General features: G+C 37.3%; 1 protein-coding gene across 2 annotated transcripts in view; it reads left to right on the forward strand.

Moving 5' to 3' along the window:
- The first annotated feature begins 544 nt into the window (after nucleotides 1-544).
- Nucleotides 545-12,454, forward strand: part of LOC141397963 (probable cytochrome P450 313a4) — a 45,872-nt gene continuing 33,962 nt past the window's right edge. The window contains exon 1 of one of the 2 annotated variants that reach the window (XM_073974995.1): nucleotides 545-725. In XM_073974995.1, the coding sequence (XP_073831096.1) occupies nucleotides 572-725 (154 nt within the window). In that variant the 5' untranslated portion in view covers nucleotides 545-571. The remainder of the gene's footprint in view (nucleotides 726-12,454) is intronic. The other variant, XM_073974997.1, reaches the window with a different exon arrangement.

Genomic DNA, 12,454 nt, shown 5'->3' on the forward strand with positions numbered 1-12,454 from the left:
CTATTGAACTATATCTTTCAAATGAACTAGATTGTACAACTCTAGTATACAATAATTGTCGTCTATTATCTATAAAATGTAAGAACTTGAAATAGTTAACTGGCATCAATTTAAGGTTTGCAGTGAGCAACAAACTTATTATATTTGAATTTGAATACATATGTGGTCTGTTCCAGTACTTCAAGAATCTACTAATTTTCACTATTTTTTCGATAACATAAAGGAAAAAATGTTATCGTAGTAAAAAAATAGTAGCTTCTTGCAGTTTCTGGAACAGACATATAATAATTCAAAATCTATATTATTTTTACAGTTGCATTCTAAAATATAGGTATTTAAGCTAAAAAATTTGTTGTAACAGATAATTGTAGCGTTCCATTTCATTCGGAATTATTTACAATTTGCACTGTTAATACACACAGTCCATACCTGTAACTTATTCACTTTAAGCAGTTCTTTAAAGTTTAATTTTGTAGCATTTGCTATTGTTTTGAATACAACTGTATGAATAGTCTTTATAAAGGTCCTAAAACCTTCGACACGTAGCTCTTAAGTTTTGAGATTTAGAAAGATGCATTTGTTGTTTGTCGTCGCAATATGCAGTGTAATATTTTTATGGTTAAACCATCGTTGGAATGATCGGAAAGTAATTCAATTAGCTGCAAAAGTAGGAGCACATAAATTACAAGTGTTAATGGGATTTGGGCCTATAGTGACACCAGCAAGTATGTATTCTAAACAATTCAATCAATTTCAAAAAATGCAAGTGTGTAATTAAAAAATTTACTCAATGTCGGTAAGGATGCTGTGTAAAAAATTTATATTGCCATTATTTTTCTACACTAGTTTTCGTTGAAAAATACTTATACAAATGTACCTTAATGTGAAAACTGAAAATTGATTTTTCTTTTGTTAATGTTGGCGTGATACCAGTGTGAGAAACCCAAAAAGAAAAGAAATAAAAACAATTTGGTGTATGTAATTTTATGTATGTTTATTTTCAAATCTTTGTTGTAAAGTTGGTGGGTTTCAAAGAAACAAAACTTTACCTTTTTGCGTGTGTCGTTAACGAAAGCGAAAGAACAAGTGTCGTTGCAGGTGGGCAGAATAACGATAATAAGGCCGTGACAATCAACTACGACGCAGCATTGGAAAGCGCCCCTCTGCATCCGAACTATGCGAATAAAGCTTTCCAGGAGAGGTAGTAGAAGAGAGCGAACTCTCTCCTACAAATAAGGCTCCTGGAAGAAGTGCAGAGAAGATTTCCCCATAGTGCTCTAACGAGCGGCCAATTAACGTAGTTAATTGGAATGCTGGGAAGGGGAAACAAAGTATCGAACGTATACATTGGCGTAACCAATGTATCGAACTTATACATTTGCCGCCCACCTTGACGCGCTATCTGCAAGGCAACAGGGTTAGACTAATTCGCGAGCAAACTTAAACTAGAGTTAGTAGTGGAGTATGTTGCAAGTGAGAGGTGTCGTAGTTCAGTTTCTATTGAGCATTTTAGGTGTAATTAAATTTTTACTTAATTCGACTAGCACGATTTTTTCAATTTAGGGGTGTACTGCGACTAAAATAACCCAGGAAAACGAAGTATATTGTGAGGTGGGCTAACAAGGTTGAGCCATGACGCGCGATTTTGCATTTTACACGGCATTGGAAGGATATTGGTTGTTCGTTGTGCGAAGAAATAAATTTTCAATGATACGAGAAATTCCGACGAAATGGTTCCTTTATTAGAAAACAATGTCCTAGGGCAACCACGATGAAAATAAAACCGAAAGATGCCAGAAATGAAGCAGCAGATAGGTCAGAAGTGGCTTCTAAGTGAACTGCTTTAGCTAAAAAGCAGGTGAAGACAAGTACGTAACCTTGGGTAATTCGACACGCTTTACCCGTAAATGTCTTCATATCAAATGTGATACGAGGTATACGAAACATCAACTGATTTCCACCATGAGTGGAAATAGCGTGAACGAATTCTGCAATAAGACGAACAAATCGACAACGATACGGCAATAAAATCGGGTGGCGCTCAGTGTAGGACCGTGTTGGAAACTTAACAAGACGCGAACGAGGGTCTTAGTCCAAACGAAGGTTTAGTGACAGAAGTGAGCTTTTATCCTCAGCAAAATATAATTTTTGGGCAAGACTTACTAAACGAAGCTTGGTCGCTTTAATTTCGGAAGTATCTAGGAAATGAAAGAATCGGAATTAGCTTTTAATCGAAGTCCTAATGGCTTGAAACTGTTGAATTATACAAAGGAAGAATGTGGATATAACCAGTTTACCAGGAGAAAAGCGAGACAAAGGAGGAATATGATTTGATGTCCACTTCCTCAGTTCAAAGTTTGTGATGGATAATCATCGACGAATAATGTGAGCTTCGAGTGAATAATGATACTGAGTGTCATCTACTAATTGACAAGGTGTACGAATGGCGAGGAAGGGCGCACAGTGTATCCCACATGTGACCGTTTGCAACTTAAATTTTGAATAGGGTCAGAAGGAGAAGTTCTACACCAAATGATTTGGAAAGGAAAATGCTTGGGATCGACACTATCTATAGAATTACATCTACCTGAAGAGTTGGAGGAAGATGATTCAGAATAATACCATTGAAAGTTAAAAAAAATAAAATACTACGAGTTTTGTGGACGGTTTGTCGAGGTTAATGAATGTGGAATGCAGCAAGCGAGAGAATTGGAATAAGATTTTGGGGGTTGAACATAAACGACTTTTTACCGAGGTCTTCGAAGAAGAGATTTATTCGACCGACAAAACTGTTTCAAACCGTTTCTACGAGAATCCCCCAGTTGCAATGTTTGCGGAAATCCGGAATTAAAGGGAAGCGTTACTGCGTAACGACCCTCCGAATCTCGCACGGTCGTGGCACGATAATTCCTCTCACGAAACATGTCCGATGGTGACCGGAGTAGTGTTTCGCTGAGAGATTCCTCCTCAGCTATATCCAACACAGTCGTGAAGACCTGGACTGAGGAAGAAGGCATGGGACCAGTCAGAATCCAGCCAAATATCGTGTTTTGGGCTAACATAGAACCCAGAATATTTCTTTGCGTCCCTTCCCGCAAAATCTGTGGATACAAATCTGCCCCCAACAATAAATCGACAGGTCGTGAATCAAAGGGACGATCATCGGCTAAACCAATATTAGGCAATCGAGATGTGATGTTTGAACTGAGGGGACATGAGGGAAGGCTTCCGGAAATTTTTGGAAGAACAAACGCACAAGTTTCTACAATTAAGGAGGAATCGAAACGAGAACCAATGCGAAGCGAACAATTTTTCTTCGAAGTGGCATATGTTGAACTATTAACACCAGAAACAGTAGCAGTGATTGACTGGGTGGGTAATTTAAGGCGCTTTTGCAAACGTTCAGTAATAAAAGAAGCTTCTGAACCTGGGTCTATAAGAGCCCGAGCAGGATACGAAACTCCTAAATGAACAATGTTGACCATCGCAGTACCTATCAAGACATTCCGATTTTGGGATGTATGGAACACTTGACTATTCATGGCTCTAGGATTAGCGCCGGTGGAAGTAGAAGCTATGTTCCCATCTACTTGTGGAGGATGGCTATTGGTCAACGACGAAAGAGATGTGGATGGTCTAGGTGAAGAAGATGAAGAAGGCCTATGCAGCATAGTATGATGGCGACTATTGCAAATACTACAATTGTGGGTACTAGAGCAGTCTTTGACTGAATGTCCCACCGAAAGACAATTTAGACAACAACCCTGCTTTTTAGCAGCTTCAAATCTTTTTTCAAAAGAAAGTGCTCTAAATTTAGGACAAGAACGCAGTGAATGGGATTCTTTTCTACAAAGTATGCAGGCCGATTTAGATTTATCTTTAACCGAAGAAGTAGCTAGATTAGTTTTGACTCTACTTTTCGGAATTGAAATAGAAGAAGAACCTCTCATGTCTCTAAGGCAAGCTAATGTTTGAATTCTTTCTGTGAGGAATTTGTCTAATTCTTCCCACGAGGATAATGCAGATTTGTCCTTAATACTCTGCTCCCACAAAGAAACAGTTAGTCTAGGCAAACGTTGTTGACAAATGAAAACCAAAATTGGATCCCAGTGATCCGTGACTACCTCATAAACTGACATAGCAGAAATACAACTATTTATTCCACGCTGTATAGTTTTCAAATTGGAACTAGTTTCACTTTCAAAGGCAGGAAGGTCAAATAGGAGCTTGAGATGGTTATGGACTAGAATACGTTTGTTGTCGTACGTATCCTTCAACGACTTCCAAGCTAAAGAGAAACTTTTGTGGGTGAGCGGAAACTTTGCAACGATTTCCCTAGCCTCACCTTTTGTTTTTTGCACCAAGTGACAAAGCCTTTGAATGTCACTTAGCCCAGCGTTATTAATAAACATGGCTGAGAAAAGGTCCCTGAAAGTGGGCCACGATAAGAAGTCACCATGGAAATCTTCAATGTCACACGGTGGTAAATGAAGATGATGCATGTTATTCGAAACGTATGGTGGTAAGCTCCAATTAGCAATAGAAATGTCCGAAGGGTTTTGGACATCTGGAAAAGCAGTATTCGACAAACGTGAAGGAATCGAATTATTAATAGATAGATTGCCACCATTAGAAGCAGGTGGTTGACCAATGTTTAGTCTATTAGACCCACGAATCGCAGAATCGAATTGTTGAATATTTTGGGATGGACGGTTTTGAGGAGTACTAATGAGCAAGGCAGATGGGGAAGCAGGGGGAGACTTAACTGACTTAAGCTCCTCCAGTTTTTCATTAATTGTCGACAAACAAGCGACGTAGCTTTCGCAAGTAGTTTGATACTTTGCGTCGGCTGAAGAAATGTCCTCAGAATTAGTACCCTGGACGGAAAGCAAATGATCCAGATACTTGTCATAAGTATCCTTCACCTTATTCCACAAATCTTGAAGTTCCGTATTACGAATCTCAAGATTGAAAACAGTGTGGTTTTCTGGCCTAATCAGATTAAAACCAGCAATGAATTTGACAACATTGTCAGAAGCACGAATAAATTGTGTGACAGGAGTGACCGACATGATTTAAGACAAGAAAAAACCAAAAAGTATCGACAGAAAATTCAAAAATCTCAAAAAAAAATCACTTTTTTAACTATTTCAGAAAGTCAACTAGACCCGAATGTAGGGTGCACACGGTCTAATTTGCAGAAAAAGATCGGGAGAAATAAGCACGATGGCTAATAGCAACGAAAAGCTTAAAAAAAGTACGAAAAATTTCGAAAAATCACAAGTTCTTGACAAATTAATGAGAAAATCGTCTATTACCAACAGTAGGGTGCACGTCACACTATGTGGTAAAAACGAATTTATCCAAAAATGTTTCGAAAAAAAATTAAAATTGAATTTATAAATAAATATTTATAAATAATTGAAAAAAAATCAATAAAATGTGAATTTAATATATAAATATTATCAATAATGCCGATTGTAGGGTGCTTTATTCGAATAATATCACGAACAATCAATATTTAATCGCGACACGAAATTATATTCGAAAAAAATAACAAACAAAATTTTATTAAAAAGTTATCAAAAAAATATTATTTTTTACACTGGTGCCCAAGGTGCGACAGCCAGCAACGAAAACGAATAAAAGAAAGGAAAACACAAGCAGCGTCGCGTCGGCAGAGCGATCAACGTATGTTAGTCAAACCACACACAAACCAACCAACGACAAGAGAGTTGGAAAAAAAAGAAATAAATTGTTGCTAGCTTGTATGGATGCTGGAATTTTTGGGTATTTTTGTTGTTGCGATTAAACAACAAAAACCCAAACGACAAATGAGATTAGAAAATTGTTGGTAGTTTTTAGAATTGCAAATAAAAGGGCACGATGGAGAATAGTAGTGTTGTTATTGTTTTTTCTCACTACCCAGCTAACAATTTTTTCCGAGGGCTCTGAATTCCGATTTTTTTCCGAGATTTTCTGAACATTTTTTAGATATTTGTCGATTTCTCTAATATTTTTCTAGAAATTGTACCGATTTTCTAAAACTTTTTTTTTAAGAATCTCTGCACATTTTCTGAAGATCCTTAAGAATCTCGTTCCGAATTCGTTCCGATTTCTAATCGATTTTCTAAGGGATCTTTTAGTTCGATTGTTGTCGAAAAACAAAGTGATTTTTTATAAAATTCGCATATACAGTTTTTGAATTGTTTTAATATAAATGCAAAATATAATAATTCAAGCTAGTGTTGATAGCTTTAACATACTCGTGCACATTCTTCTAAAATTACAACAGGGAAAATCATTAGGACGTATGAAATTAGAATCATCCATAAATAGCGCATTAAAAGAGAATTGTTTCTGAGTTGGGGATTCGTTCTGTGTTGTGTGTCAATATCAAAGGCGTTAGCGGCCAAGAATTTCATCAGATTTTTTCCAGAAAATCTAATCTTTTCTTCGAATTTTTCCAGAATTTCTTTCCGAATTCGGACCGATTTTCTTCAAAAAATCTTAATTTTCCACCGAATTTTCCAGAATTTTTTTCCGAATTCGGACCGAATTCGTTGCGAAACTCTAATATTTTGTTAGAATTTTCTTAGAAAATTCTTTCCGATTTCGGTGGACACGTCCATACAACTTTTGTACCGAATTCGGAAAGAATTCGGCATCAGAATCGGCAACTTGTGCAGAGATTCTGACCGAATTCGCAAAGAATTCGGAAAAAAATGTTAGCTGGGTAGTGGCTGACAATTTCAACGATTAAGGGAATGTGTGTATGTAAGCCCTTAGGTAGAAATAATAAACAAGCACTACAGAATCGATCACCGGCAAACAAATTAAAGCAATAGAATGCGAACAAATGCAAATTAGGCAGAAATTAAATTAGAATAATTTAGATTTTTTGTAAATAATCAGCGAATGTATTAAAATAAAGCACAATATTGGGATTATTGGTTATTTTAATACGATTATTTAGCAAATTGTACGACAATAAGTGGACTGTATGATGGTTTTTATGTTATAACACACGCGTTAAGGCAATTGTAGGGCGACCAGTACGCGACGTAGCGAACGAAATATCAAAAATATCACTTTTTTAAAACCGAAAAAAAAAGCAAAACAACAACACTCGCGGTATGCTCAATATAAAAGAAACTGAACTACGTACCTTTTAGTAAATGATGTTGTTTGTGGATATTTTGGTTATTTGGATGATTTTTGATGTGGATGATGGTGAGATGATGCGCACTGATGAGGGGGGATGATGATGTTGATGATTTTTCTCCTTTGAAAATAGGGAAAGAAACCAAGATTAGCAACAACTTCAATATGCAGGTTATTGATCCGGCTCGATTGGATCAAAATGTTGGCGTGATACCAGTGTGAGAAACCCAAAAAGAAAAGAAATAAAAACAATTTGGTGTATGTAATTTTATGTATGTTTATTTTCAAATCTTTGTTGTAAAGTTGGTGGGTTTCAAAGAAACAAAACTTTACCTTTTTGCGTGTGTCGTTAACGAAAGCGAAAGAACAAGTGTCGTTGCAGGTGGGCAGAATAACGATAATAAGGCCGTGACAATCAACTACGACGCAGCATTGGAAAGCGCCCCTCTGCATCCGAACTATGCGAATAAAGCTTTCCAGGAGAGGTAGTAGAAGAGAGCGAACTCTCTCCTACAAATAAGGCTCCTGGAAGAAGTGCAGAGAAGATTTCCCCATAGTGCTCTAACGAGCGGCCAATTAACGTAGTTAATTGGAATGCTGGGAAGGGGAAACAAAGTATCGAACGTATACATTGGCGTAACCAATGTATCGAACTTATACAGTTAATTTTGTTGTTTATTTCTCCAAATTGTGTATGTAGTGTTTTGTGATATCATCTTCAACTTAGTCTTTCCATGGGAGCTTAAGCCTTCCCTTGGGACATATACCGTCAAGTGGTTCGTACCCATATGCCTTTCTGGCGGGGGCATTTCTATTTATTCTGCTGACATGACTTAGCCAACGCAGTTTTTGTAACTCGATAGTTAAACATATCGCTGTCAGTCCGCTTTTCGAAGAAATGTTTCTCTCAAAAACGTGAAATTCTATCTCATCTGCTTTTGCAAATAACCGTGCTTCGGATACATACGTAAGTACGGGTAGTATCAGTTTGTTTTTAAACTGTTTACCTAAATCAAAGTAGCATCTGTTGGCCAATATTATTCTAATTTTTATTTCATAACTGATGTTATTTCTATTATTTATGACGGTTCCGAGGTATATAACACTGTGATTCAAATGTTGACAAAATTTGTTTGCTGGGGTTCTGATTCACAAATTCTGTTTTATTAGAGTCCATGGAATGCGAAAATAACTCTGGTTGCTTTGGGTCACTTTGTTTTTTATTTTATAACTCTAATTGTAGTGAAAAATGGGGCTTTTCTTGAATTTTCAATGTTAAACAGGCATAACTTCTTTTTCCATAACGGATTTCTATAATTTTTTTTTCATTCCCTAAAATGGGAGAATGATGTCTTTCGAACAAGCCAACATTTTGTCGGTTAACAAATGGCTATGTTATAGTGGTTAAAGTGTGAAACCGCCCAATTTCAGGTATTTTGGCGTTTCTAGTCACAATTTTGGACCGAATGTGAATGCAACTACCAAACATTATGGCTTGTTCGAAAGACATTATTCTCCCCTTTTAATGAAAGAAAAAACAAGTAAGAGAGGGATATAGTCGGAAAGGGCCCACAATATTATACTCTACACCACTACTTTTGGCCACTAGTTTTCCACGAAATTTCTTTTATATGATTGTGAAATATTTTATTTTATATACATAAGTTGATATACAGGATAGTGTCGTCCGGTCATACATACTTAAGTAGATATACAGTATAATCTCGATAATCCGGCCACCACATGTTTCGGCGATGTCCGAATTATCGAATTGTACGGATTACCGAGTAGTTACAATAACATATACTTTTGTAAGCTAAAATCATTAATAACCGACGTTTACTAGATAATAACCTGACTTTTATGGTAAACGAATTTATATTAAGCAAATAGCACGGGTTTTTACAATTTTAAGATTGTCTACCAAATTTACTTCCTAATTTTATTCCTCCAACATAATTTAGGTGACATTTCCTAGGTGTTTTTGTAGTCTCAATATTTTCTACTCTTGGTGTATATTTATTCATAGATTTTTTTTCAAGGATATAAACTTTTTACACATATTGATTTTCAGTGTTCATGGGAAACTTGACATACAACTTCAGAATTCAAATGTACCCATATCATTGTGGTGAATTTATTTTAGTCATTTCTATAAACATCAGCAACTGACTCGTCGTCGAAACCAAAAAAAGTATTTTTAATTAATTGAATTAATCGAACTAACATAATCTAAGGATTATGTGAATTCTAGCGATGTCCCAATATGCGACGATCGTTTCGCTGGTGGTTTAATTCAGCTCATCAGGCATATCGGATGTGAATGGCTGGAAGACAAAGGCCGAGTTTGATAACTTCTATTTGTACAAACAAACAAAAAAACATTGTTCCACAACATCCCATATGGGACAAGGGAGACTTCTCTCATATCAATGAGTGCACCCCGATTCATATTTAGCTCAATGATATGGGACCTACTGTTTATCGCCGAGTCCGAACGGCGTGTCTTAAGACACCACTTGTGGAGAAGTTTTTCAAGGCTGAAATACTCAGGAAATGTCGCCAACATTACTGAGGGGTATTTTGCCACCGATGAAAAATGTTTGATGTTGCTTGGCCGGGGAATCGAACCCCCGACCTTCTGCGTGCAAGGCGGGCGTGCATACCATTGCACCACGGTGGCACCCCTATTTGTACAAACATTATTGCAAATTTGCAGATATGAAGTATTTTTGAATTCTTTTTCTTATCAAGTCAACCTTGTGTCATGTCTAGAATCATTTCTCAATACATGCACATGTACAAATCGAAGGGGGCTTTACTTCATGAATTGTAATGCCTTCCATTTCGGAAGTTTGATATGATAGATCTAATAAGGCTTTCGACCTAATAAGGCAACAATAAACAAAAAAAGGTATTTTTTTATTAATTTTCTCGTTTAGAGTTAATCTTGATGAAAGTGAAAAAGGCAAGCCAAGGACTCGAACCCACACAGTCACCAAATTACGTGACCTGGTTTCGCTGTTAGTTAAGCAGCCCTTTATACGCATCGACTGTATCCGTGCATGTATAAAAACACATTTGCATTTGAAACCCCAAAAGTTCTAGGACAGAGAAGCCATCCCACTGCTGACAATACACAAACGTGAGTTGGGTGTGGATTTGTAGTTGGTCGGAGTTTAAAACATCTGGTCTCCAGCTTCACACCACTTAATAAAAAACTTGCTACAATGCGAATAAAAGCAAAATTCTTCAATATTAGCCTAATCTGCACTCACGCTCCAACCGAAGACAAGGACGAACAGACCAAAGATATATTCTAGTTAGGGTTTTGGATAGGGAAATCCCGCACTGGGATTTCCCGGGAGTTCTCGGTCTTTTGGTTATGAAATTTTCCCGGGAAACAAAATCATGTTTCCCGTGAAATCGGGAAATATCTTTTTAAATTTATCACAACTAATATTGAATTAATGAATAAATTATGCCCGTAACTATTATACCAAAGAATCAGAATTCGATTAGATTTTATAAAATCAATAAATTACAAAATATTTGGAAATAATTGTAATCTACAAAAGTGTTTTCAGGGAAAAAGTTATAAGAGCCGCACCAAAAACATGGACTATAACGACGGATTGTTATTCTGTTTTATTTAAGTGCGAAAGAATATTTTCTATTTTAAAGTCCCTCATCCATTGAGCTAAATAGGGTCCGGCTTGCTGGCTGGTGCGCACGATAACTTTCGAACGAAGCCACCGATCAGGTCAAAAATTTGGCATTTGAGATTTTTTTTCATATAAGTTACTATGGGAAGATAAAAAAAATCACGGAAATATTGATCCACCCTAGTGTTTTAAAATTTTCCGGGAAATCCTGGATTCCCGGGAATGGCGATTTTTTCCGTTTCCCGGGAATGATAAAAACCGGGAAAATCCAAAACCCAAATTTTATGAACGCTTAGAAGAAACATATGACTGTTGTCCTACCCATGACATAAACATTATTCTAGGCGATGTTAATGCCAAAATTGTAAAGGAAAATATCTTCTTTCCAACAGTCGGGAAATTCAGTCTTCACAGTGAAACATCTGACAAAGGTATGGCGCTGATAGACTGTGCAACGGCAAAAAAAACACATGGTAGTTAGCAGCACCAAATTTAAGCATTTCGACATTCATAAGGGCACCTGGCACTCTCCAGATCAGCAAACAAGAAATCAAATTGATCGCGTTGTGATAGATGGGAGACATTCATCTAGCGTGTTGGATGTACGTTCGTTCCGAGCAGCAAACATAGACTCGGACCACCACCTCGTTGTAGCAAAGGTAGCGAATAAAGTACGTACAGACACAACACGAAAGTTAGGCCCAATTGCTTAATTAAAGCTCTGCTCGTCCCGATAACATATCAGCACAATGGCAAAGTATTGCCCACTCCATGCAAACAGTCGCAAAATCCAGAATTGGATACCAGAGACCTCCACCAAGGAATCCATGGTATGACCCGGAGTATGGAGCTGCTACCGAAGAGAAAATGCGGTCTATAGAGCTACTCTATAATCAGTAGCAACATGTAGCGCACGAGAGGGATATCGGAAGAAAAGGAGAGAGGAGAGAGAAGAAACAGGAAAAGGCAGTAGGAGCCGATGGCTTATCAGCCGAGTGGTTCAAAACCGGAGGCGACATTTGGGTATTTACTCTGCGGCTAATCCCGGAGAAGACCAAGAGATGCATATCGACACCAACCACCTTTTTGTCGATAATACGAATAAAGGTATTTCCAAGCCATGTCTGGATTTGGTCAAAAGAAATGGCACAACCTACAGCAACAGCCACATGTTACTTGCTTATGCTGATGACATTGACATCATGGGACGATCAGTAAAGGAAGTAACTGATACCTTTAGGAAGGTAGAAAGAGAATCAACAAAAGTGGGTTTGGCGGTAAACGGCGAAAAGACAAAGTTGATGGTGTCGACGCGCAATGCGTCCATAGAGCACGGACCAATAGAGGAAGATGGTTCCTATAATTTTGACTTCATCTACCTCGGCACCGCCAAAAACACAATACACAACATCAGTTGTGAAATAAAAAGAAGAATTGTATTGGCCAACAGATGCTACTTCGGCTTCAACGATTTTCGCCGCCAGAATGAGCTGTAAAAGCGTTCAAAAAACATTTTTTGGAGGTGTCTCAATCGGAGTGGAAAAAGTTCTTCAACAATTGGTTTGAGCTCATGAAAAAGTGTCTAAATCATGCTGAAAACTACTTAAGAAAACAATAAAACTATT

Source organism: Musca autumnalis, unplaced genomic scaffold (genome assembly GCF_047663935.1).
Source record: "Musca autumnalis isolate F117 unplaced genomic scaffold, ASM4766393v1 scaffold_3, whole genome shotgun sequence".
Lineage (NCBI taxonomy): Eukaryota > Metazoa > Arthropoda > Insecta > Diptera > Muscidae > Musca > Musca autumnalis.